Source organism: Macaca fascicularis, chromosome 1 (genome assembly GCF_037993035.2).
Source record: "Macaca fascicularis isolate 582-1 chromosome 1, T2T-MFA8v1.1".
Classification (NCBI taxonomy): Eukaryota; Metazoa; Chordata; class Mammalia; order Primates; family Cercopithecidae; genus Macaca; species Macaca fascicularis.
This window is the reverse complement of record NC_088375.1, coordinates 164376349-164402709: the sequence shown is the minus strand read 5'-3', so window position 1 is coordinate 164402709 and position 26361 is coordinate 164376349. Positions and strand designations below refer to the sequence as shown.

General features: G+C 35.2%; 1 protein-coding gene across 5 annotated transcripts in view; it reads right to left on the bottom strand.

Moving 5' to 3' along the window:
• Positions 1 to 26361, bottom strand: part of ANKRD13C (ankyrin repeat domain 13C) — an 87796-nt gene that overhangs the window by 28480 nt on the left and 32955 nt on the right. For all 5 annotated transcript variants that reach the window (XM_005543040.5, XM_005543041.5, XM_005543042.5 and 2 more), the window contains exons 4-8: positions 18376 to 18461; positions 16540 to 16585; positions 11734 to 11800; positions 7031 to 7175; positions 2784 to 2915 (exon numbers count right to left, since the gene is read on the bottom strand). In XM_005543040.5, coding sequence (XP_005543097.1) covers positions 2784 to 2915; positions 7031 to 7175; positions 11734 to 11800; positions 16540 to 16585; positions 18376 to 18461 — 476 coding nt within the window. The remainder of the gene's footprint in view (positions 1 to 2783; positions 2916 to 7030; positions 7176 to 11733; positions 11801 to 16539; positions 16586 to 18375; positions 18462 to 26361) is intronic.

Genomic DNA, 26361 nt, shown 5'->3' with positions numbered 1-26361 from the left:
AAGCTTCCCATTTCTATCTGCATGCAAATCACATGTCTCCACCCTGCTGCTGTTTACTGACACTCCAAAACTACATGTTCAGAGTTGTGTTCCGGTCCACTTGCAAAAAAACCAAAGCATTCTGCACCTGTTTCTACCTACAAAATGGGAACCTTAGGCATTACTGACTCCCTCCTTACCTGTCAAAGATTTAAGAAGATCACCTAGATGCTTCAAGAGCTTTGAGCTGCTTAGCAGTAGTACTAGATGATTAGCAGTTTCAATTTTTATCTTCTCTTGAAGTGATCCATCTAATGCTGCCCAGAAGAACAAAGTACAAACAAATAAGACTTTAAAGCCAACAAATGGACTGCAATGTAGGACCTCACAACTGAGAATGCTATAATGCCATTAGGCTTAGAGAGGAAAATCAGTGAGCTTAGATTTCCTAACAGAATTTATCTGTGGCTGGGAAATAACCAGGTGGTAATTATCAGTTTTTGAAACCTTATAATGAAAAACCACTTAGTAAATGTAAATTATCATATCAACAAAATGTTAAGAGTGTATTCCCCATTATCCAGCCACTTAATTTCTTGCTACTTATAATTGGCAAAAACATGTAAAAGGATGATAAACATGTCATTTATAATGGCAGAAAACTGAACACAAATATGTTTCTATTCATTTAAATGTACAAAAACAAGACTGAATAAGTTAAGTTAGAGTATATACATCATATAGAATACTACACAATTGCTAAAAAGAGTGAACTAGCACTACATGTACTGGTAAGAGAAGACTTCTAAGACATACTAAAGAATGAGGAAAAAAAGCTAGCTGCAAAACAGTAGATACGATACGACACTTTATGAAAAAGTAAGCATCAGCAACAAAAGGCTATCTACTATTATGAGTTCATATTTATGTATTGAGAGCATAAAAAAGGTCTGGAGGATATAAAGACTGGTGACGTTCTACAAGGGGATGTGGGACTGTGGGCAGTGGCCAAGGAGGGCTTTTTAGCTTTATGTATAAAGTTGTATGATAATTTTATGTGTCAGCGTGGCTAGGCTATGATGCCAGGTGTTTGGTCAAACACCAGTCTAGATGTTGCCGTGAAGGTATTTTTTAGATGTGATTAACAACCAATGGACTTTAAGTAGAGCTAATTACCCTGCATAATGTGGGTGGGCCTAATCTAATCAGTTTGAAGGTCTTAAGAGCAAAAACTTAGGTTTCCAGGGAAAAAAAAGCAATTCTACCTCACAACTGCAACACAGAAACCCTGCTTGAGTTTCCAGCCTGCAGATTTCTTTTTCTCTTTTTTTTTGGACAGGGGTCCGCTCTGTCACCCAGGCTAGAGTGCAGTGGTGTGATCACTCACTGTGGACTCAACCTTCTGGGCTCGAGTAATCGTCTTACCTCATCCTTCCAAGCAGCTGCGACTATAGGCTTGTGCCACCTCAGCCATCTAATTTTTACATTTTTTGTAGAGTCAGGTCTTGCTCTGTTGCCCAGGAGGCCAAGCCTGAACATTTCTAACTCAAGAGCACAGTATCCACACATTACTAAATTTCCAGCCTGCTAGATTGCTCTCCATTTCAGATTTGCCAACTCCTACGATTTCATGAACCACTCCTCAAAATAAATCAATTTCTCCCTCCTTCTTCTCCTCTCCCCCTTACTCTTTTTTCTTCCTCTCTCCTCTCCCCACTCCCCTTCTCTCTATTGGTTTTGTTTCGCAGAGAACCCTAATAAGGCTATTTTTTTTATTTCTCCAGTGAGAATATATTCATTTCACTGTGTATAATAAAAATAATTTTTAATAGAAGTCAATCTTGATGCTGACTTGATGTAGTTACTTATTGCTAAATTTAAAAGTTTATAAAAATGCTTCTTCATACAGCTCCTTCAATTTTTATTTATTTATTTATTTATTTATTTATTTTTTGAGACTGAGTCTCACTCTGTCTCAGGCTGCAGTGCAGTGGCGCCATCTTGGCTCACTGCAATCTCCATCTCCCAGGTTCAAGCGATTCTCCTGCTTCAGTCTTCTGAGTATTACAGGTATGCACCACCACACCTGGGTAATTTTTGTATTTTTAGTAGACACAGGTTTTCACCATGCTGGCCAGGCTGGTCTCGAACTCCTGACCTAGTGATCCGCCGGCCTCAGCCTCCCAAAATGCTGGGATTACATGCATGAGCCACCGCGCCTAGCCTCAAAATTTTTCGAATATATATTTGAATGGTCTTATATAACCTCTTGCTGACAGATACAATGGGGAATTATGGAAATAATTTATACTAATGGGGAAACTTCCACTGAGATTTGATTTAACATTTCTACACTGTTGCAGAAATGTAAGGTTATTTAATCTTAGTCATATGTATAGAATACAAGAAACAAATATTAAGTAAATGAGAAGTCTAAAGTAGGGAGAAAAACAGGTTCACAGAAATAGTCAAGTTTATCCCTTTTTGTAGTCTTCTTATGGAATAAAGCACTAGAAGTGTGGAATCATGTGAAAACATTGTTCCCTGTATAATAACAAGGCAGCTAGCAGTAAGAGTCCTTCCTGACACAGAATTCAAATGAGCTCAGCTTTCTTTCCTGAATTCTCCAAGGACACATTCTGACTCTAACCATCCATTATAATTCCTTATCTGGATTCAAGGAACAGAGAAAAAAACTACTTGGAGACAATGTTGTAAGCTACTTCTTGCATTTCATCACATTATTTTGGAAATATTAAATACCGAACAATGCTTAAAGTTTAAAAATCTAGATTTGCACATACTGTTTTATCTTCCCGAAAAAGCCATCCTGTCTGGGCACGCGTGAAAGAAATTGATTTTGTTGATAAAGTTGCAGAGTAAATATCACTGCTCATTAAAATATCAACCTCTTCTTCTGTTTCCATCTCTGATTCCTGGGATCAGAACAAAAGTTAAATATAAAAATCTAGGTTTTTCAAAAGTTCTTAGTGCTACATATGAAAATATCAACAATTATAATGTTACAAATTTTTAAAGACAAAAAGGACAGTTTCTAAATAATGTGAAGTGCTACTTACCCTAAAAAGAATTAGATGTTTAAATTGTACATATTAATATCTTCTGTAAGTTAGCATTATGACTAATTATGAATCTACAAAAGCAGGACACATGAAATATAGTACTCTTACCCTGTTATAGATATGTAATGGAAGCAGTACTAGATTACCCATTATAAAACTATATAGTCCATAAAGCAATGTTTAAAAACTACTTTAAGAATTAAGTTGACAGATCTGAAAAAAAGCCCAGATAAAGAATATTTTTCTTTCAACACAGATGAATCTTACTTTAGTTCTTTTTAATGCAAAGATCCACCACTGTCATTTCAGCCTTTCTTTCCCAGTAAATTCTAAGTGGAAGAAAGAAAGGAAGGAGAGAACAGAAGGGAAGGATAGAAGAAGGGAAGCAGCAGAGAGGGAAGGAAGGAAAATAAGTAAGAAGAGATCTTTTCTATATTCCTTATAAAATGGAAAGGAATCCATAAATATCAACCATGATTTCTAAACTTAATGAGTAGCCATGCTTCAGGTTTTATCCTGTACATACTCCCTAGTGCTGGTATATAATAATTGAGCAATAATTATTTTTTATATGAGAAAAAAGGAAAGTTTTGTGCTTGCTTCAGGGACAGAAGACTAAATGATCAAGTATAGAAAAGTAAGTGAGCAGGTATAAGATGAGATTCTATTCCATAATAGGCCAAGAGAGATATCCTAACTAATATTTAAGACGTTATAAGGAAGAAAAAAGGCAAAACCTAGGGAGTCGTCTGAAGAATAGGGTTTACAACAGTTAGAGATGCCATTCTCCATACCTCCTTATTCCTAGGTTCCCAAGAGGCCCATTTCCTATTCTTCACCATCTAACTTTAACCTACATATAGTCCCTTTCTGAATTTCTAAAAACAATACCCATGGCAGCCAGGCGCAGTGGCTCACGCCTATAATCCCAGCACTTTGGGAGGCAGAGGCAGGCGGATCACGGGCAGACATCCTGGCTAACATGGTGAAACCCCATCTCACTAAAAATACAAAAAATTAGCCGGTCATGGTGGCATGCGCCTGTAGTCCCAGCTACTCAGGAGGCTGAGGCAGGAGAATGCCGTGAACCCAGGAGGCGGAGGTTGCAGTGAGCCGAGATTAATCACGCCACTGCACTCCAGCCTGGAGACAGAGAGAGACTCCGTCTCAAAACAACAACAAAAAACAATAGCAATAGCTTGGGCCTGGGACAGTACCATTTCCTCTACCCCTACAAGTAAAGAATGCAAAATCTTGGTATTACTGCTAAAGCCGTAATAAGTGAAAATGTATTCCTGGTAACCCAAATTAATTCTGAACACAATTTTCTTTAAAAAAAAGTTTGGTTGCAGTAGTTAAACAGAACTATTAAACACTATACTTCAAATACATTATGAATCAACTAGAATTTTACATATTAGCTTGGAAACTGAACACTATATAACCCATTGTCTATGAGCAAATTTGCCTTACATTTCAAACATCCTATTTTCAATAAACTTTTGGAACAGAATTCTTATATAAATCAGAGACTATCTCTTAACCACATCACAAAAAAATCTGCTGTTTTAATTAATTACATTGCTTCAACATTTAATGAAGTTATTACTTATACACACATATTAGGATAAAAAACAAGTATTCTCTGCTCAAAGGAATACTGCTCAAAATCTATCTTTCCTGTATTGTAGGCATTATAAAATACATAATACATATATGTATGTATACATACATACCTTAATACCTTAAAACTGGTAGTCTTAATACCAGTTCTTTGGTAATACTATGACATTCGCAAATACTTATGCACTATTAGCCTTAACTTCTAGCTTCTCTTTCAAGACCATATTTCCAATTCACTTATTGCCTAGTTGGCTATCCTTTTGTAATTTCATAAGTAAGAGGTCAAACTAATAAATATCTGAGAGTCTAATATAGGAGTAAGCAAACTATAATCAGTTGCCTGTTTTTATGAATTAAAGCATAAGGTAATAAACTCATTTATTTACATATTGTCTGTGGCTGCTTTTAACAACAGCAGAGTTGAGTAGTTGTGATAGAGGCCATATGGCCCATGAACATATTTTAATATCTAAAAATATTTATTATCTCTTCCTTCACAGAAAGAGTTTACCAACCTATAGCGTAGAATGTACTGATGCTGTATTAGATACCAGGGAATACAACAAAAAGAACCCCATGCCCTTGAGGAGCTTAGACTAACAGAATGGTAAAAAGCCATGTCAGTAAATGTAACATTAGAAGTTTTATGGTTCCAAATTTAATAGGAGCATAAGGACAACAAAAGTCATTTGGCGGCAGAGAAAGTAACATCAAGTGCATGCCCGACAGGTGTGAGGGTGCAAAAAGAAAAGCATTCCAGGAAGTGGAAAGAATATGAAAAAGGGAATAAAGGCCCAAATAGCCTGGCACATCTGACAAACTGCCAAGAGCGCAGTATGATGGTATCTGAAATAGCAAGATAAGAAAAAGGCTAGAAAGGTGAGCAAAACTAAGGTGACAAAAGGAAACATGCCATGCTAAGGAGATTAGATTTCACTCTAGGTAATGGGGAACTTTTTAAGTATCTTTAAGTAAGTAAGCTTTCACAAATGTGTTTCTAAAGTTCAGTGTATCTCCAACATGTGGGATAATTTAGAAGCAGACAAGAAGGGAGCCAGGAAGATCATTTATAAGACTTTCCAATGGTCCAGTTGAGAAATAATGAATATTTAAATTACAGTAGTGACAGTGTGAATAAAAGAGGAATAATTATGAGACATTAAGGAGAAATAAATGACCAGATATGTACTCTGATGAGAAAACATACAGTACAAGAAAAGATACCAGAAATAACTCCTAGGTTTCTGACTGAATAGAGAATGACATCATTCATCAAAAGAGGAAAAACAGGAAAAAGAGCAGGTTTTGAGGAAAAGTAGTAAGGTTAGTTTTAAATAAGGTGAATTTTGAGGTACCTGGGAGACACACATGATATCCACTAGGCATTTAAACACATAAGCCTCTACTCAGAACTGTCTGGGACACAAACATGTATTTGTAAATCATCAACCTATAGGACTGTGGGAATGGAAGGGATTATTCTGGCAGTTTGTAAAAATGAGAACCATATCAAGGGCCTATCAATGGTTTTTCAACACAAAGATATGGCATGAGAGAAGGAAAATCATGTTGTACTTGAAGAGGGAAAGGACACAGAAAGGAAAGGCAGCCAAAGAGTTAGGAAAAGTAAGACTGCAGACAGAGCCAAAAGAAGTATTTGTATTAAGGAAATAAAATAAAGATTGTCAACAACATTAAAAGAAGGTAAGATAAAAAGATAATACATGGTAAAGGTCCAGCACAGGTTCAACAAATGAAAACTATAAATGAGAATGAAGAGAAGTTGGAGTTCATTGATCTAGGAGATAATCAGTTGAATTCTGAGCAGACTCAATGGACTGGTCAAGATGGAGACCAGAGGATAGAAATTAAAAAATGAAAATAGGCCAGGAGCAGTGGCTCACGCCTGTAATCCCAGTTCTTTGGGAGGCCAAGGTGGGTGGATCATTTGAGGTCAGGAGTTTGAGACCAACCTAGCCAACAAAGTGAAACAAAGCCTCTACTAAAAATACAAAAATTAGCTGGGCTTGGTGGCGGGCGCCTATAGTCTCAGCTACCCTGGAGGCTGAGGCAGGAGAATTGCTTGAACCCAGGAGGCAGAGGTTGCAGTGAGCCTAGATCATTCCACTGCATTCCAGCCTGGGTGACAGAGCGAAACTCCAGTCTCAAAAAAAAAAGAAAGAAAAAAGAAAAGAAAGCTAGTGGTCAGGAAACTATAGCTTTAGGAGCAAACCATCTCAATTATACCTTAAGCTTTTAAGCAAATTATACTGAGGTTTGGCTAAAAACCTAGATTTTTTTTTTTTTAACAATTTAAAGCAATATTGATAAGACAACATGCTTACCTCATGATGTATTCGCTGATAAACTTTTTGTTCATTGTCTAATACTACAAAAGATTCAGAGGGTGCCGCATCCCCATTGAAAATGAAGCTTAGATCCCCTCGTTGGCACTTCATGTCAGTAAAGTCTATGAGAGTTGTGTCAAGCCTGTGAAACATGGGTAGATGAGAAACTCTGACAAATATAATTTTGATAAAACTTCACTAATAATTAAATAAGCTTTATTCCTTCTAAACTCAAACCAAGATGCTAATACCATATTGCAAAGTCAAATTTATACATAAAAACTAAATTTAAAATATTTTGTTAAAAACCAAAAGACTAATGCCTAACCATCTGATACCAAACCTTGCTTTATCCTTCAACTTGATAAACCATTTAAATTCTTAGCCATTCTATTTGACTTCTCAGATTTGGACTAGTATTCTCTTTCCCAGCCAACATCTCCACACCCTGGAAACCTTACAGATCATTCTGTATCTAATATTCATGGATTCACACATCTGTGTGTTTACTGTGCTCTTTGGTAACCTGGACCTGTCATGGTCCAGCCTAATGTGCTAGTCTCAAACAACATTCTACAAAGCACTATTTGCTGAAATTAGGAAAAATACTGAAAATAGAAAGCTTACAATACATTGAAGTGCTTCAATCTTGCACATGGCTTTATAAATCACCAGATCAGGATCACCCTAGCTAATGGCTACTAAACCCAAGAAACTGGTTGGCCCCGCTGTCAAGAGATGCTGGTCACATCCCCAGGAAGCTCCTTTAAGCCTCCGTGAAAGATCTACCCTGGCTAATGAATTTCTAATGCAACTGTAATAATTCATTACTCTGTATGTTTTTCAGTTCTCATCACAGACAAGGCAAAATGAGTTGGTATTCTTGGTTTCCCTAGACAGGAAAAACAGAAATAAAACATGCCTCACATGCTGCATGAAAATAATAACTAGGGTTACATAGAATTTATCATCAAAATTAATAACAACTAAGAATGAAAGTGACACTATTGATAATTCTGCCAGGAAAACAGGGGTGAGCCAGAGCAAAGAGGGAAGTATGGTTACCTTATGTATCAAGAAGCCCTAAAAAAGTAACGCATCAACTCACGGGGGGCTAGGATGGGGGGACCCTGTCTGTTGCTTTATAGCTGAAATCTAGTTTTTAGTCCACTCCCAGAAGCTAGAATTCAGCTATACTATTAAATAGCACCTATCACTGCTTGAGCATGTGTCCTAAAAGAAAATAGTATTAAAAAGGACTCTTCCCCTATCTCTGTAAGATGTGGGCTCCTGATAATACCAAAAAGGAACAGATCATTCTATATGTAAGTGCACTATTTGAGCTCCAAGCTTCAGCTATCAGGGAATGTTATGCTCTACATAAAAGAAGAAATGGGCTAAAACAGTCTTCTGCCTCCATTCCCTGCTTGCCCATCATAGGTGAAAGTGGTAGTGGGTTGCCAGGAGTGGTGATGAAAAGGTAAGTAAAGAGATGCACAGAAAGACAGATAAAGAAAGACAAAGACAGACTGACATGGTGACCTTTGAGATTTTAGATCTAACGATATGTAAAATTAGTCATAGAAGCTTCCCAGTTATATAAATTAATACAGCCTATTTTTATTTCATCCGTGTTTCTACAATTTACAATAAAAAGGGTAATACATTTTCTGTATATCCCTGACATATTAGATGACCTGGTAAGCTGCATCACATATGCCTCAATAAATAATGTTAATTATCACGATGGCATTTTCAAGTACTCACTAGTCCTTGGCTTTAAGCCTATGAACCTAAATATTTTTAATTTTTCCCATGTAATTAGCCATGAAGAAGAATTTCTTTATACAAATGCAAATATTTGAATAGAAAGTATTATTTTTAAGAAGAAAGCCTGAAAAAATGCCAAATAACACCGAAAAAAGGAACTAAAGGCTTCACTTCAGACAAGAAAATCCTGAAAAGTGTGCAAATATACTTTCAATCAGTGATTACAGATTACCTCTTAATTATTTATATTTATGGTCAAAATCTTTGTTAGTACTCTCAAGAATAATGTTGCTCACACTTTCCTATTTCTACTGAAGTATTAGTTTCTCTTTGATACCAGAGAAGACATTTCAAATGATTACATGGCTGCCATGAGATAAAAGTAAACTTAAAGATTTCTCTTTGAATATATTTTAAAATTTAGCTTTATTAAAATGGTGTTAAAAATTGTCTTATGACATTTAAAATAGCAAGTTTTTAATTTAATGTTAACAGATTTTTTCCTTTAGATTCTTATCACCTAGGCAAAAAACCTTTTGTCATGCATCCTAAAAGCTATCCTCTCCATTAATCTGGTAAGCCTTGTTTGATGAGAGCTTTAGAACCTATCACATTTGTCCTTCATCCTCAGTTACTAGTAAGCCCCATGTCTGAGTTGCTAAGTTATAGTAATTTCCCCTTAACCTACAACCTCTCTCACAATTTTTCTCCCCCAGGCTTTTACCCTCATGTTCCTGTTTTAACTTGTGTGTGTGTGTGACAGGGTCTCACTCTATCACCCAGGTTGGAATACAGTGGCACAATCTCGGCTCACTGTAGCCTCAACCTCCTGGGCTCAGGTGATCCTCCCACCTCAGCCTCCTGAGTAGCTGGGACTACAAGTGTGTGCCACCATGCCCAGCTAATTTTTTGTATTTTTTGAACAGACAAGATTTCATAATATTGCCCAGGTTGTGTTTTAACCTTTTTGGTTTTATTACCTATACTTATTATATAATGTGTACCAAAACATTTACTTTAAAAAGTCATATATAAATGTGAAGCAATTTTTTTCAAAGAGAATCCTTTTTGCCTAAACCTAGGACTCAAACAGAATAAAAACTTTATTTTTTTTGAGACAAGGTCTTACTCTGTTGCCCAGGCTAAAGTACAGTGTCATGATTATGGCTCACTGCAGCCTCAACTTGCTGGGGTCAGGTGGTTCTCCCACCTCAGTCTCCCAGGTAGCTGGGATTATAGGCACGTGTCACCTTGCCCAGCTAATTTTTAATATTTTTTTGTAAAGATGGGGTTTTGCCATGTTGCCCAGTCTGGTCTTGAACTCCAGGACTCAAGTGATCTACCTGTCTCAACCTCCCAAAGTGCTGGGATTACAGGCATAAGCTACCACACCTGGCCTAAAACTAACTTTTTAAAGTATCACATAGAAGATAATAGTATGCTCCAAAATTGCCTACCATCTTTGGCAAGCACCTATATTAAAAATGTCTAAATTAATGAAACCATAATAATTGCTAACAAAAGGCTGCTGAATTAAATCCACATCAAAAATCCTTTTCTACTTAATTTTTCTTCTATTTTTCTGTATTTTCCAAGTTTTCTGTAATGACAATGCATTTAAGGTACATGAGCACTTTTATAATTAGAAACACCTGAAAAGGTTTTTTTAAAAACACAGGCTGGGTGTGATGGCTCACACTGTAATTCCAGTACTTTGGGAGGCCAAGGTGGAAGGATCACTTGAGTCTGTATGTTCAAGACCAGCCTGGGCAATATAGTGAGACCCCATCTTTATTAGTTAAAAAAAGAAAAAACAAAAAACAAAAAAAAAAAAATCTACCTTAACCAAATTCTATTGCTTAAGGATAATATCCTAGAATTTACTTCCAACTAAAAGTTATTGCTTCACTAATTCAAAATACTAAACAATAAATTTCTCTGAAATAGCTGATTTTTAAAAACTTCTGCTTTGTGTCATGGTGACAAGAACAACGAACAAGAAGTCAGAAGTCCTGGTTCAGCCATTAATTTGTAAAATGCTCTTGTAAAAAAATTACTTAACTTATCTGAGCTTTCTCATCTCTAAATGAGGACTTAATATGAGATAATCCTTCAAGTTATTTCTAGTTCTAGACCCTTAAACATTCAAATTAATATTCTGGAGAAATATAGACACACACATACACAAAATTTTATATATACATGTATACTATTTATAAATATACCAATATATGTACACATATATATAGAAGTTGGCATATTCACTAGCATTATATATAGTTTACAAATAGATAATTTATAAATATGGCTATATTATTATAAAGCAAAATAAAGAATGATAAAAGTAAAATTCTCATGTAAGTTAAACAGATGTATTTTCTATCAGATCCAAACATTAATCTTAGTTATAAAAGGAATAGAATAGAAGGAAATTAAAATTAGCCTCAAAGTATTCACTGGAATGGCTAGATGAATGAATGAATGGAAGAAGAGATGCACGGATGAGTAAACAGGGGAAGGAAATATATGAAACAGATGGAGAAAAAGTCAATAATTGGGTCTTCCTTATGTGTCCCTTATTCCTTAAAAAATCCAGGATCAGGAAGGTAACCACTGTAAATCTTAATATTACATCAAGATTCTCACTGTTTGCCTTCTAGATAGTCTGTAGTTACATAAGAATAGTATCTTTGCTTTAGTCAAGATTTTATGTCTTTTCCACTTTGAGTTTGTTCTCTAAGTAATAAAAAATAAAACAAAGTTTCTATGTCTTTGATTTTTTATCTGTATGTCTCAAATGAGATAAAATATTGTGAATCTGTTACAGCATTTTAACATCATAAAACATATGTAAGTTATGATTACAGGGAAAAAAATCTTCCTCTAAATCTCAACTTTCTTTTACTGAGAAAAAAATCAAATCACCTTACCTGATATTGATACCTTGTTTGTATATTTTACATGCATCGGAAGGCAGAATTCGGGAAAGTAAAGGCACTGTATTTTTAAAAACAAAAGATAAAAAATAACTATCTAAATTTTGAGATATTTACAAACTTTTAAATTAAAAGAGTAATGTGACATTTTATTATCAAATTATAATAATTTCTTTTCAAATAGTATTTTTCCATTTAAAAATAAATAAAATATAAAAAACAATTTTGAGCAACTTCAAATATCTACTAGTTACTTGTAATTTCTGTATAGCTTACTATACTCCTATCCCACCCACAAACAAGGGTAGCAGAGTCAATATGATGCCACTCGGGTACAGACTGCATATTATAGATGAGTAAACAATACCCTATGGTAACTAAACCCTCCTGAATGGGTAACCAGATAGACCTGAACCTTATCTAATTTTTTAAATAAAATTTGGAAAAATTGCAGGAAAGTAATGTGTATAATAGAAAGAGGCATCTTTGAAGTGAGACAGTTAAATTTGAGTTTGAATCCCAAATATATGCCTTAGTTATTTAGACTCAATGTACCTGAGTTTCAAAATCTGTATTTATCTATAGACTTCTACATTCCTATGTTGCTATCTATAGCTCATATACAAGCCACAAGCTGTATTCTGATAGTTTTTTATTATTTATTATCTGCTATTTTGGGGAGATAGGAGTTATTCTACGGATAAATAAAGCTGTATAACAGGCTATAATAAACTACCATGTATAAAGAAATGAAAAAAATGTGAAGCTCAAATTCTTGAAATTAAGACCATATCACAGGCACATGTGTACATAAGTGTGTGTGTAATATACAATTAACAGTCGCAAATACAGGATGGATTGATTCTGTAGATAACAAATAAAAATAGAAAATTAGTCTTTTAGTTAAAACATGCTATCTGCATAATGCAAAATTTAAAGTAGTGATCATATTATAAATCATTTGACACTTTATAGTATATAAAGGGCTTTATAGTATACTTTACAGTATACAAAGTATTACAGTATACAAAAGGCTTTCTTCAAAAAAATGATTTTATTTCATATACATCAAAAGAAAGTTTGCAACAGGTGGGGTAGTTAGTATTATCCTCATTTTAAAAATGAAGAATCAAGCTCAGAAAACATATAAAATATGTGATTTGCCATGTCAAATACTTAGGGGCCAGTACTTCTGATTCCAATTCAAAGCTTTTATATAGCTAAAAACCCAGGCTGTAATATTTCAGTTACCTTCAAACTTGTTACTAAGTCTGTGGCTATTTTCTCCGAAGTCTGAATATAAGTAACAGCATAAAAAAAAGTATGTTCTACTATCTCAAAAGTAAACTCACCCTGATTTCAGTATTTCTTGGCTTCCCCTTATTTTTCGCTTGCTGTTTTAAAAATTATTATGTGTTTTGACAAGGGAAAGAAATATGCCAAAACTCTTAAAGCTTGATCATAAAATCTAATAAAAGATCTAGGCTATGTAGAAGCCAATGGGTTTCGTTTTAGAATTATATATGACATCTAATCATCATGTACTAATAGTTGTGACTTTAAATCAGTAAAATCCTTTATTAGGAATGAAACAGATGTGCTGACTTTTTGCAACAAAGTCAAGTTCTCAGAGAAGAAATACTTCGGACAACTGTCTCATGGTTACTTCAGGAACTCAATTATGCAACATTTATAATGTGTTGTTTATAACTGTAGATATATACACAATTTTAGAAGTGATTGCATGTATTTATATCTTTTAGTATAATTAAAATATCACTTTTAAACTATTTTATAACATTTTGTTCAGCAATATACATTGACTATTTTAGAATTCAAACCACTAATGATTACTAAGGGAATCAGTTAAAGAGCCAAAATACTCAAGGAACAACCCAGTTTAGGATCACAAAGCAGGACTGGGGTCTCTATAGATGGGGAAAAAAATGGGGTAAAAAAGATAGTATTCATGTTTTAGACCAATCTAACTTGGAGCTCCTTTACTACACAAGGCTACTATAAACCTGTTTTTCTATGTGTTCTAGGACACCAGGACCCCCGAATAAGGCATAAAAGTAACAGAGCAACAAGACTGCATAATCTTTAACAGAGTCAAACTAGCCTGAGCTAGAGTTATAAAAATGTGAGAAAAAACTGATTAAATTTAGAATTAAAATTCTTTATACAAGGATTAAACACACTAGAAAAATCTTAATCATCCATGCCACAAAGTATTATGCAGCTGTTAAAATTAGTGAAGTATTACCACATGAAATACGGTAAGATGCCTATAATTGGTTGAATAAAAATGACAGCTGGGTGTATAGCTCACGCCTGTAATTCCAGCACTTTGGGAGGCTGAGGAAGGCGGATCATCAGAGGTCAGGAGTTCCAGCCTGGCCAACGTGGTGAAACCCTGTCTCTAGTAAAAATATAAGGCGCACGCATGTAGTCCCAGCTACTCAGGAAGCTGAAGTGGTAGGATCACTTGAACCCAGGAGGTGGAGTTTGCATTGAGCTGAGATCACATGACTGCACTCCAGCCTCGGTGATAGAGTGAGACTCCCTCTCAATAAATAAATAAATAAATATGCCAACTTGCATAACAATATAATAGTATGATGCCATGGGAGAAAAAAAACCTAATTCTGAGGGGTTGTGTGTGCGTAGATATATAAACAAACACTTTAGCAAGCACTGAAAAGCATTTGAAAGTAGTCATACGAAATGTTAACAATGGTCACCTCTGGGAAGTGGTAACAGGGAAACTTAAAAATACCTGATTAATTTTCTATAATGTTCAAAACTTTAACAGTGAATAGTCTATTAAAAATAGATTAAAATCTTTGTAAATTCTGAGGATAATTTTAGTATTAAATTATAATTTGTATTAGTCAAAACTAACTAAAAAGCATAATACAATTTGTAGAAAAGTATACATGTTATAAAATCAATGTTTAAAATTTACATAAGCTGTAGTCTGATTTGTATCTAAAAGTTCCAAATAGAGAAGGCAGTTTATCAAAAATATAATTTGTAGAAAATTATTACTTGTTGAAAAGAGGCCAGACTCTTTCTCAAGACAGTAGAAAACTGCTATTTTTTCATACAGTAGAGAGAAATAAGTGTTAATGGACTTCAGATTTATAGCTACATTTATTTTTTCAGAAGAAATCAGAAGATATAAGGGAATTAGAAGAAATAACAAGTATAATTGTTAATTAAAGTTTAAATCTGGTAACTTTCTAGGCATTTTACTGCTATATAGTATATTGTATAATCTATTTTCTTACTGATGAGTTGAAGCTGAATTTGCAAACCCAAGTGTATTGTGAGAATATCACAACTTCCTCTACGTTAACAAATGCCAGAATGTAATGTTTTAAATTAAGTTGCATTTATTCACCTAACATAGACCAGGCCTAAAACTGTGAAATTTCTATTACTTTTCTTTTTTTTTTTTTTTGAGACAGAGTCTTGCTCTGGAAATCCCACTACAAATTGCCTGGGAAGGGCAGTAGCAGCACTGGATGGGGCTAAGTACTATAAGTAATTTCCATTTCACAGTCTAAAATTTGTTTTTAAATGTATAGAGAAAATCATAGAGGCACAGAATGTAGAACTGAAAAGAAACAGATTTGCTAGTTCATAATTCCTATTCTACTGACTTTGAATTATTAGCCCAAAGTTCCTCATTTGGTATAATATGCATTTGTGCCTGGGCAACACAGTGAGTGAGACTCTGTCTCCAAAACAACAAAAACTAATTTAGATGCTTTAACAAAAACGCACAGAAGCTCATTATGTCCAAACCTTTTTACAGATTACATTTTTTTAAATCTTTAAAAACAACAAAATTTAGTTGTTTAGTTAGTAAAATAAAGGTCACTAGAATCAAACTTCATATTTGGATATGAAAGTTTTATGAGGAGGAGAAAAATCTTGTTCAGGTAAGTCAATAAATGACTGCAAAAAAATCTGGGGCAAAATTAGGGTCTTTCATAAGTCATTGGAATCACTGTTCAACCAAATGGTATGTAAAGAAAGTGGCTATAAAGTATGCAAGAGGCAAAATAACTGAAAGACACAAAATATACATAAACAAAAGATGTTAACTAAATTCTCCACATTCAGAGATCTAAGTACTAGATTGCAAACATCCTTAAATTCAGTAGTCCTATAATCCCATAATTATTTTCTTTTCTGAAAACTCCTTGCATTCTATTATTAAATTTTAAATGCTGTTTGTAAAACAAAATTTTTAAAACTAAAAGTAGCATTTTCAACCTTAAAAATATAAACTATTGGCCAGATGTGGTGGCTCACTTCTGTAATCCAAGCACTTTGAGAGGCCGAAGTAGGAGGATTGCTGGAGCCCAGGTGTTCTAGACCAGCCTGGGAAACAAAACGAGATTCCATCTCTACAAAAAATAGAATAATTAGCCAGGTGTGATGGCATGTGCCTGCGGTCCTAGCTACTCAGGAGGCTGAGCGGGGAGGATTGCTTGAGCCCAAGAATTCAAGGCTATAGTAAGCTATGATCGTACTACTGCATTCCAGCCAGGGCAACAGTAAGAACTTGTCTCAAAAAAAAAAAAAAGATTTATTAAAGTTACTAATCAATTTGGAATAATTAAATATTATAGGGCTTTATAACGATTACAGTCAATGTCACGAAAAATACTTTTCCTCACAGCAAGTATTAAATTTGTTATCTTAACATTTCTATATGATAGGCATTTTTGTACTTGCATTTCTGCATGAGTACATATTTTATAGTAAAACATAGCACACTCTTACCCCAGCTTTGAAAATCCCAGTGAAGTTCTAGATAAAAGTCACCTAGCTGAAAAATGAAATATGAATAATTACTAAATGCACCTTAGTTAACAGCTCTTATGCTTTAAAAAATCTTTTATCATCAAAGGTCTCTAGTCAGAAATAGAAAATGATAAAATATTAACTTTAATGTTTGGAATTTGATAGAAAAAATATGGCTATTCCTTAAAACATTATAATACATGCATTACTATACTTAATTACAAAGGAAAATATGTACCTGTATATTTTATAAGAACATTTTAATTACATAGTAACATATCTGAAACTGGTAAGCATTTAAATTTCCATCAACACATATTACACTTCCCAGTATAAACAAAATAACAATAACAATAAATATTATTTTTTAAATAGTTAACTTTAGAAGTGTTATTAAAAATTACTACCAAAATGATTATTTGTATAGCCTCATAATGGCATTTTAAAAATGGCCCATTGTAATAGAAAATATTTTTCTGTAAAGGGATAATACAAGTTTATAAAATCTGAAACATGTCATCATATAATATCTATGAAAAAATTTTTTTTATTTTTTTTGAGACACAGTCTCACTCCATTGCCCAGGTTGGAGTACAGTGGCATGATCTTGGCTCACTGCAACCTCTGCCTCCTGGGTTCAAGCAATTCTCCTGTCCCAGTCTCCCAAGTAGCTGGGACTACAGGCGCCTGCCACCACGCCTGGCTAATTTTTTTTTTAAATTTTTAGTAGAGACAGGGTTTCACCTTTTTGGTCACGCTAGGCTCGAACTCCTGACCTCAGGTGATCCACCCACCTCGGCCTCCCAAAGTGCTGGGTTTACAGGCATGAGTCACCATGCCCAGCCGAAAAAAAATTTTTATTTTGCAAATCAGAAGTTAGACACCAAAGATTGTAACTGTGAAGAGTATATGTTCTAAATAGAAGTAGAGCATTAGAAATATAGCAACATCAACAAGTTAGTCTTTCTTTTTCAAAAAGTGATAAAAGTGAATGCTAATAGTAGAAATCATTGCAACACAAGTAAAACATTTTTCTGGCTTTTTCTTTATTTCTTCAGATCTTTAAAAAAAAAAAAAAAAAAAAAGCACGGCTAACAGAGACAAGCTATCACCATAACATCATGACAGGTCTAATCTTTCTCCCACAGTTCTTTGAGGCAGCAGAAATACAGAGGAAGAGAGTAACAACAGAAAACAAACCACTCTCTTTTTTGTGCCAGCATACCCAGCTCTTACCATAAGGACGTAGGACAGATAAAAAGGGTTTTTGTTATATAAAGAATATACAGGCTGGGCACGGTGGCTCACACCTATAATCCCAGCACTCTAGGAGGCTGAGGCAGGTGGATTGCTTGAGCTCAGGAGTTTGAGACCAGCCTGGGCAACATGGAGAAACCCCATCTCTACTAAAAATACAAAAAATTAGCTGGTGACAGAGTGAGGTTCTGTCTCAAAATAAATAAATAAATAAAAATAAAATAGCCTGCCACTTCTAGTAGCAATGGCTTTAGTTCTAGAGAATCTTCTAATTCAAAGGCAAAGGAAAATTATTGCCATTAACTATGACTTATCTCCTTTTTTTTTCTTTAGACCTCTTATCTAATTTATCGAAAGTAATAAATCTTTATCTTCCTAGTTCAAAGTGAGGTGAAGATCACATTTATACACTATAATTATTACGTAATTTAGGTATAATTTTTTACCATATTTTGGCCCTTAATAAGTGAGAATTTCAATTGTATTAAGAAAAAAATGCTTAAAATTACACTTATAATTACTCCCAAGGTGCAAAATAAACAAAGAAATATAGCTTACCTCTTTCAGGGCTTTTAATAATCGAGGTCGTTTTTCTTCAACACTTTCCCTGGATTGCTGCTTAAGCTTCCTCAAAAGAGCTGTAACTAAAGTTTAAATTTTAAAAATAACTAATTTAAATTTTCATCATGCAATAAAAACACCACTGGCTTATTACACATACAGACAGATAATACATGTACACATATGCACACATGCATGTGTGTGTATATGTGTGTGTATGTATCTACAACCACAATACATTTTGAAAGGCCAAAAATCAAAGAGCAATGTTTAAATTACTGAAGGTCTCTTGGAATAGTAAAAGAAGCTGAGACACAGAAGTCAGAGAACATGGGACCTATATAGATAGAATAAGTTAGTAAATAAGTTTAATAAAACTGGTATGATCCCCAAAGAATAATGAGAAGAGATATTTCAACATTAACCTACACCATATTCACCCTAGCTTTTACTAGTTTTTAATTATCAGTAAGGATTTGCCTAACTGTGCCAAAATAACCAAACTCATTCAAACGATGTAATACCCTAATAGAACACTGACCTCAAGGAAGATCTCAAAAACAACAGATCTCAAAAATCCCACTGGAAGCCACTTTTCTAAAAACATATAATTACCTATAATTGTTACCAGGTGTATCTGTTCTTTTTTCACTGGAGGATGTACCTTCACATACTACCAGCACAGTATAAAAAACACAAAAATGAATCTTATTGTATCTGGAAAAAGAACTTCTGAATCTAAGAAAACCTAAAGTCCTCCGCAGTATATTTTCAATTACTAAGAGACTGAGATTTAAGCACATCGCTAAAATTCAAACCCCAGCTTTACCATTTAGTGGTTGTGTGTAAACTTGGACAAGTTACTACCTAATTTCTCTAAACTTCCTTTTTTTTCCCTCTCCTTTGTCAAGTAAGAATAGAAGTAAGGGCACAGTGGCCTGCACCTGTAGTCCCAGCTACTCAGGAGGTTAAGGTGAGAGGATCACTTGAGCCCAGGGGTTCGAGACCAGCCTGGGAAACATAGTGAGACCCCATTTCTATTTTAAAAAAAAAAAAAATTAGCCAGGGCTTGATGGTGTGTACCTGTGGTCCTAGCTACTTGGGAGGCTGAAGCAGGAGGACTGGTTGTGCCCAAGAGTTTGAGGCTGCAGTAAGCTATGACCACTGCACTCCAACCTGGGTGACAGAGCAAGACACTGTGCCTGCAATTAACTAAACACAATTTTTATCTGTTAGAAAGAAGGTCTAAAATTCACTGGCAAAAATCAATCAATTAATCCTTAACATTTATCAAAATAAGAAAAAATATTAGACTTGAATGAAATAAACATAGAAAAAATAAGAACATGGAAAAATGTACATTGGGGGAAATATATACATCAATACATGCTAATTTCCTCCTGATTCTAACATATTTTTCATATACATACATATACATATGCGTTCTGAGGGCTTTTTAAAAATCAGTAAATTATTTTTACTATTTCACAGTATGCATTCTTATAAACCACTTCAAGTCCCACGTGGAACGCAGAAGCAGAAGGCGAATAAAAAAAAAAAGTAGTGAAAGCTTGGACCAGATTTTTTTTTGTCCACATAGGCCCAAAATTAGGAAAAATCTAGGGAAGGATATAAAAATAGTAGGAGCTCTTCTTATTTTTAACTACAGGTCTAACTAAATTCCAATATATTTTAAAAAGCCAAAAATCAAAGAACAATGTTTAAATTACTGAAGGTGTCTCAAAATAATAAAAACTGAGACACAGAAATCAGGAAACATAGGACCTAGTTTCAGTTCTACCATTTATTAGCTCAGTGACCTAAATCAGTAGTTCCCAAATACGAACCTACATTTCTGTGCCCAATTGTTTGAGTTTCCGATGATATGCAGAAAATGAGAAAAAACGTGTACTAGAATGAGTTTTTTCTTAATAAATTTTTAAAAGACTATTCTTCCTACTTTTGGTTTCAAATATCTTTTAAAAAAATAAAATGTGGATCACAAAAGACAGTAGTTATCTTTTTTATAAAGTTCTGATAGTCTAAAATGAAAAAGTTAGATTCCCTATATCAATCACCAGTAAAAAATTTTTTTCTGGTCTGTGAAATCCAAAAAGTCTGAGAATCAATGACTTAGATAATCATTTACAGATTCAAGTTCGTATGAATCTGACAAACCTTCCTGTTCGTTATATTTAACTTTAATGTCAAAGTTACATTACCCAAATGTAGTAAAATTCTTTTTAATGGTCATTGTTTTCCACTATAAGCTCAAGTACCTTAATAAATCTTATTCAATCTACCTTCAGATTGAAATGGACCTTGGTTGAATGTAGAGAATGAAAAGAATTCAATTCCTAGATAGAAAGGGTCTTTCAATAAAAAGCAGAGGCTATATATTTTTTTATCAGCCTGATTTTATTAACTAAATATAATTGTAACTGACTGAAGGCATTCAATAAATAACGACTAAACATTATTAAAAAGGTAATGGCAACCACTGTATATAAGCATAGTATAATAACACATGCAAAGAGATTCCTTTTTCTATATAAGACTTCATATTGGAAAATACCAGAAACTCAAACTTCTTATGGATGCACAAACATTCAGAAAGCAATTACACAAAATTACCAGTATCCTTTTTAGGCAGCAGTATTGCAGTATTTGTATTCCCATATTGTAAGAATTTTACTAATACTGATTAATAATGAAGATAAAATTAGCTTTAGAGGATTTAGGTGATAAGAGAATTCATACAAAGACTCAAATGCAAAAGTCCATAAACCACAAATAATTTTACTTTCTCATTCCTCCTTCTCCAACTGAAGTTTACAGTTTGATGTAAAACTTTTGGACTATGCCCTACTGCTCCAAGTATTACTTAAATCTGCATCTTTTGCACTCCTCTTCCTTCTAAGCTCCAATCTATTTCCTGCTTCCCACTTGGACAATTCTACCTGATGTGCTACAGCTGACTCAAACCCAACAACTCTAACACAAATTAAAGACCATACTGCTCTTGCTCCTATAGTCTACATATCAATTAATTAATGAAATCACCATCAATCCATAATAGAGACCTTAGAGTTACTCTGAATCATTCTATCATTACCTATATCCAAGAGATAATCCATTCTGTTAAATTTTTTTTTTTTTTTTTTGAGACGGAGTCCTGCTCTGTCACCAGGCTGGAATGCAGTGGCGCGATCTCAGCTCACCGCAACCTCTGCCTCTCGGGTTCAAGCTATTCTCCTGCCTCAGCCTCCAGAGTAGCTGGGACTACAGGCGCGCACCACCACGCCCAGCTAATTTTTGTATTTTTAGTAGAGACGGGGTTTCACCATGTTGGCCAGGATGGTCTAGATCTCTTGACCTCATGATCCGCCCACCTCAGCCTCCCAAAGTGCTGGGATTACAGGCATGAGCCACCACGCCCAGCTAAATCTTTCTTTTAATTACTTTCTAATCTATCCCTTTCTTCTCTAAAAACACTATGTCTTTAAGTCAAGCTTAACTCATTTGTTCCAAAAATGTTTTCTTCTAAATATCTCTTGCCTCCCTGACTCCACTGTATTAATTGGAAAGTCTTTTCACTTATCTAATAATATCAGTCCCTGCTTTGAAGTCTTCCAGGCTTTTGCAGAGACCAGAAATTGAGATTAAAATCTTGAATAGTACATAAAGCTGATACCAATGTGGTCCCTTTATCACTACAACTTCATTTCCCAACACTGGTCTTTGCCCCTTCATCCATCTTTGCCATGTATCATTAAGAAGCCAAATACAGGGGCACGGTGGCTCATGCCTATAATCTCAGCACTTTGGAAGGCCGAGCCAGGTGGACTGCCTGAGGTCAGGAGTTCGAAACCAGCCTGGCCAACATAGTGAAACTCCGTCTCTACTAAAAATACAAAAAAAAAAATAGCTGGGCATGGTGGCAAGTACCTGTAATCCCAGCTACTCAGGAGGCTGGGGCAGGAGAATCGCTGAACCTGAGAGGCAGAGGCTGCAGAGAGCCAAGATTCGCACCATTGTACTCCACCCTGAGCAACAAGAGGGAAACTCCATCTCAAAAAAAAAAAAAGAAGAAGCCAAATATATATTGTTCCCTAGCATATGCCTTGTTTTTTTACATTTCCACGCTTTATACACATTCCACTCTCGCAGAGTAGAATGTCTTCACCCACCTTTTTAGCTCCTAAAATCCTTTGAGACAGTTTTAAGAACCAAACACCTTGCTAAAAACCTGAATAACTTTTCCACTCATCTGTTTCCCCCAGGACTTTGTGAATACTTCAGAATGCCACAGAATATTCACTGGTCTCTCTCCCTAAAATGGGATGATTTCCTCAACATCATAGTTAATGGCACATCCTGACTATGTTTCTGACACATCCAGTAGGTATTTAGAACACAAATAGACAACTCCTGGCCTCATACACTCTGCCTAAAGGGAATGGGCAGAGTTCTGACACAGTATATGAGCAGAGAAAATTTCCTTGTACTTGAGCTGAGATCTGAAGAATCTTAAAGAGCTGTGACAAAAAGAGGGGGATATATAAGTATGAGGACTATGAGAAACCAAAAAGCCAGCCCAGCTGACACATAGAAAGCCAGATGAAAAGAACAAGATAAGGAAGGAGACAAAGAAGTGATACTATCATACTGGACCTCATAAACAAAATTAGCAATTTTGGTCTTTGTCCTCAGAACAGGAAGTTTTAAAGAATTTTATGTAGAGAATAATATGACCAGAAGATGAAACTAAAATATAACAAAATATTAACAGTGGTTGTCTTTTTTTTTTTTTTTTCTTAAGACAGGGTCTCGCTTTGTCCCGGGCTCCAGGCTGGAGTACAGTGGCACAATGTCGACTCACCACAGCCTCAGCCTCCCAGGCTCAAGTGGATCCTCTCATCTCAGCTCCCAAGAAGCTGGGACCACACACGCACACCAACATGCCTGGCTAATTTTTGTGTTTTTTTGTAGAGACAGGTTTTTGCCATGTTGCTTAGGCTGGTCTTGAACTCCTGGCTCAAGCGACCCACCTGTCTCAGCCTCCTAAAGTGCTGGGATTATAGGCATGCCCCACTGCACCTGACCCAACAGTGGTTATCTGTGAGTGATATTATTTTCTTTTTTTCCCCCTATAATTCCTAATTTTCTACAATGAATGTCATCATTTTCTTATAAGAAAAAACATTATAAAGTTTTGAAAACTCAGGAGAGTTGTGATAAGTAAAAGTCCTACTATAATTCTTTACTTTTTTCTTTTTTTTTTTAGACCGAGTCTCACTCTGTTACCCAGGTTGGAGTGCAGTGGTGTGATCTCAGCTCACTGCTACCTCCGCCTCCCAGGTTCAAGCAATTCTCCTACCTCAGGCTCCCACGTAGCTGGGACTATAAGCACACATTACCACACCAGCTAATTTTTGTACTTTTTGCAGTGTTGGGGTCCCCCTGTGTTTCCCAAGCAATCTGCCTGCTTTGGCCTCCCAAAGTGCTGGGATTACTGGCATCTAATATAATACTTTTAAGAAAAATTTTGATTCTTGATACACAGTCTCGAATTTTCTTTGCAGTTTTTATTCATCTCTTCATTAATTCATTAAACAAATATTGTACCAGAGATAAAGGGGTGAATAAGACAACATATGCATGACTTGAAGTCTCACAAAGCTTATATTATCAAGATACACAGAGTAGGGAACACATACTGAAAAATTAATAAGAAGTATGCAACATATTGCAAAGGAAAAGACTAAACCACTTTGAAAATGTAAAACAAGAAGAACTTAAGCTACTCTAAAAGTTGAGGAAAGCCTTCTCTCAAAAAGAAATATAAAATTGAAGGCTAAATGAAGACTTCTAGTTCAACGTAAGACTGTAAACCAGTATGAATTGCTGTCTCTCACACCACATTAACCTTTGATGTGCCACAAAAAAAAGACAAAGGCCAATAGAATTCCCAAAGCTACCATAACATAAGTATACCATGACACAAATCTGCACACAAACTGTGAGCAACTTCTGGAGAGACAAAACACAACTAGATCCCAGAGTGCATAAAGAAACCAGAGCTGTCTATATCAGAGAAAGCTAGGGACCATGGGTGAGGGATAAATTGTGGGGAAAAAAAGGCTTTTTACTTGTATCCATATCTCTATCTCACACTGGTCTGGGCTGATCACTGTTTACCAGGTAACCACTGTAAGGCACAAAAGCAATATAATCTTGAAATTTTATTATTTATTAGTGAAATGATTCTAAACAGTTTCTGACAAGTAGTTTGCATTGTGTGTTTTGTGGTACAAGAATGTTAGCAAAATTATCAGAAATCAGAAAAAATGGACAAATAGGTGACAAAGTTTTGCCAATAATTAATTATATTAGATTATCTCTGATTTCTCAAAAAATATAATTTTCTGGGCCCAGAAAATGTTAATGTAACACAAGCTAAAAAATCAAAAACTTAATCACAGTGCTTAAGATAACTTCAAAGTACAGACATAGCCAGGTGTGGTGGCTAACGCCTGTAATCCCAGCACTTTGGGAGGCCAAGGCAAGTGGATTACCTGAGGTCAGGAGTTCGAGACCAGCCTGGCCAACATGGTAAAACCCTCATCTCTACTAAAAATTCAAAAATTAGCCAGGTGCGGTGGCAGGCACCTGTAGTCCTAGCTACTCGGGAGGCTAAGGCATGAGAATCACAGGAACTCGGCCTCAAAAATAAATAAATAAATAAAAATAAGTACAGACACATGTTTAACACCATTATACATTTATATTAATATTTCTAAATATGCACTGTAAGAGTTATTCAATTAATTATCCTTTAAGTTAGCAGTTAAGTATTTGTTTCATGTGATGGAAAGTAATGAAAATATCAACACTGAGCAATTATGGCTATATAATTACATAATAATAGTCAATGGGGTATTATTTAGAATGGCTAAGATATCACTCTACCTAAGAAAATCACTTTAAGAACAGATCTCAACTATCCGAGCCTCAATCTTTTACCTTTAAATTGATTGTTAAATATCCTTTAACTAATTTTCCATGATAATTTTGTTTATTGGCCTTCCCAATAATTATGAATTCTTAAACAGAAGAGACGAGGTATTTTATTCTCCACATCTTAATATGCACACATGTTTTATAGTAAGGACTCAGTAAATACTGATTCTGAATAAAAGAATCCTTGAGGCCGAGTGCAGTGGCTCACACCTGTAATCCCAGCATTCTGGGAGGCCGAGGCTGGTGGATCACCTGAGGTCAGGAGTTTGAGACCAGCCTGACCAACATGGAGAAACCCCATCTCTACTAAAAATACAAAATTAGCCAGGTGTGGTGATGCATGCCTATAATCCCAGCTACTGGGGCAGGAGAATCGCCTGAACTCAGAAGGCAGAGTTTGCTGGTGAGCCTAGATCCTGCCATTGCACTCCAGTCTGGGCAACAAGAGCGGAACTCCATCTCAAAAAAAAAAAAAAAAAAAGAATAATTGAAAGTCACAAAAGTCACACTAGACAGAAACCCAGAAGCCAATTTGCTTTCCTCTCCACTCTGTTAATTAGTTAGAAAAATCAGAGGAAGTTCCTTCAGACCAGTTGTTGCAACTCTTATTATCACTTTCTTTTGGATTTTCACATTTTTTATCTTTTCCTTGAAATAGTTCTAGTATTAGTAATGTTTCTTGCTCTCATGAGAGTCTCCTGATACATGTCCAGAAAGGACAACTGTCAATGTATAACAAATAAAAAAAAAAAACACTCATTTTAGTTGTTAAAATATTACAATTTTATCTCAGTAAATCTTAGACCCAAATATAACTTCACCATTAAAAGTTGTTTATAGGCTGAGCACGGTGGCTCATGCCTGTAATCCTAGCACTTTGGGAGGCCAAGGCGGGCAGATCACGAGGTCAGGAGTTTGAGACCAGCCTGACTAACATGGTGAAAGCCCATCTCTGCCAAA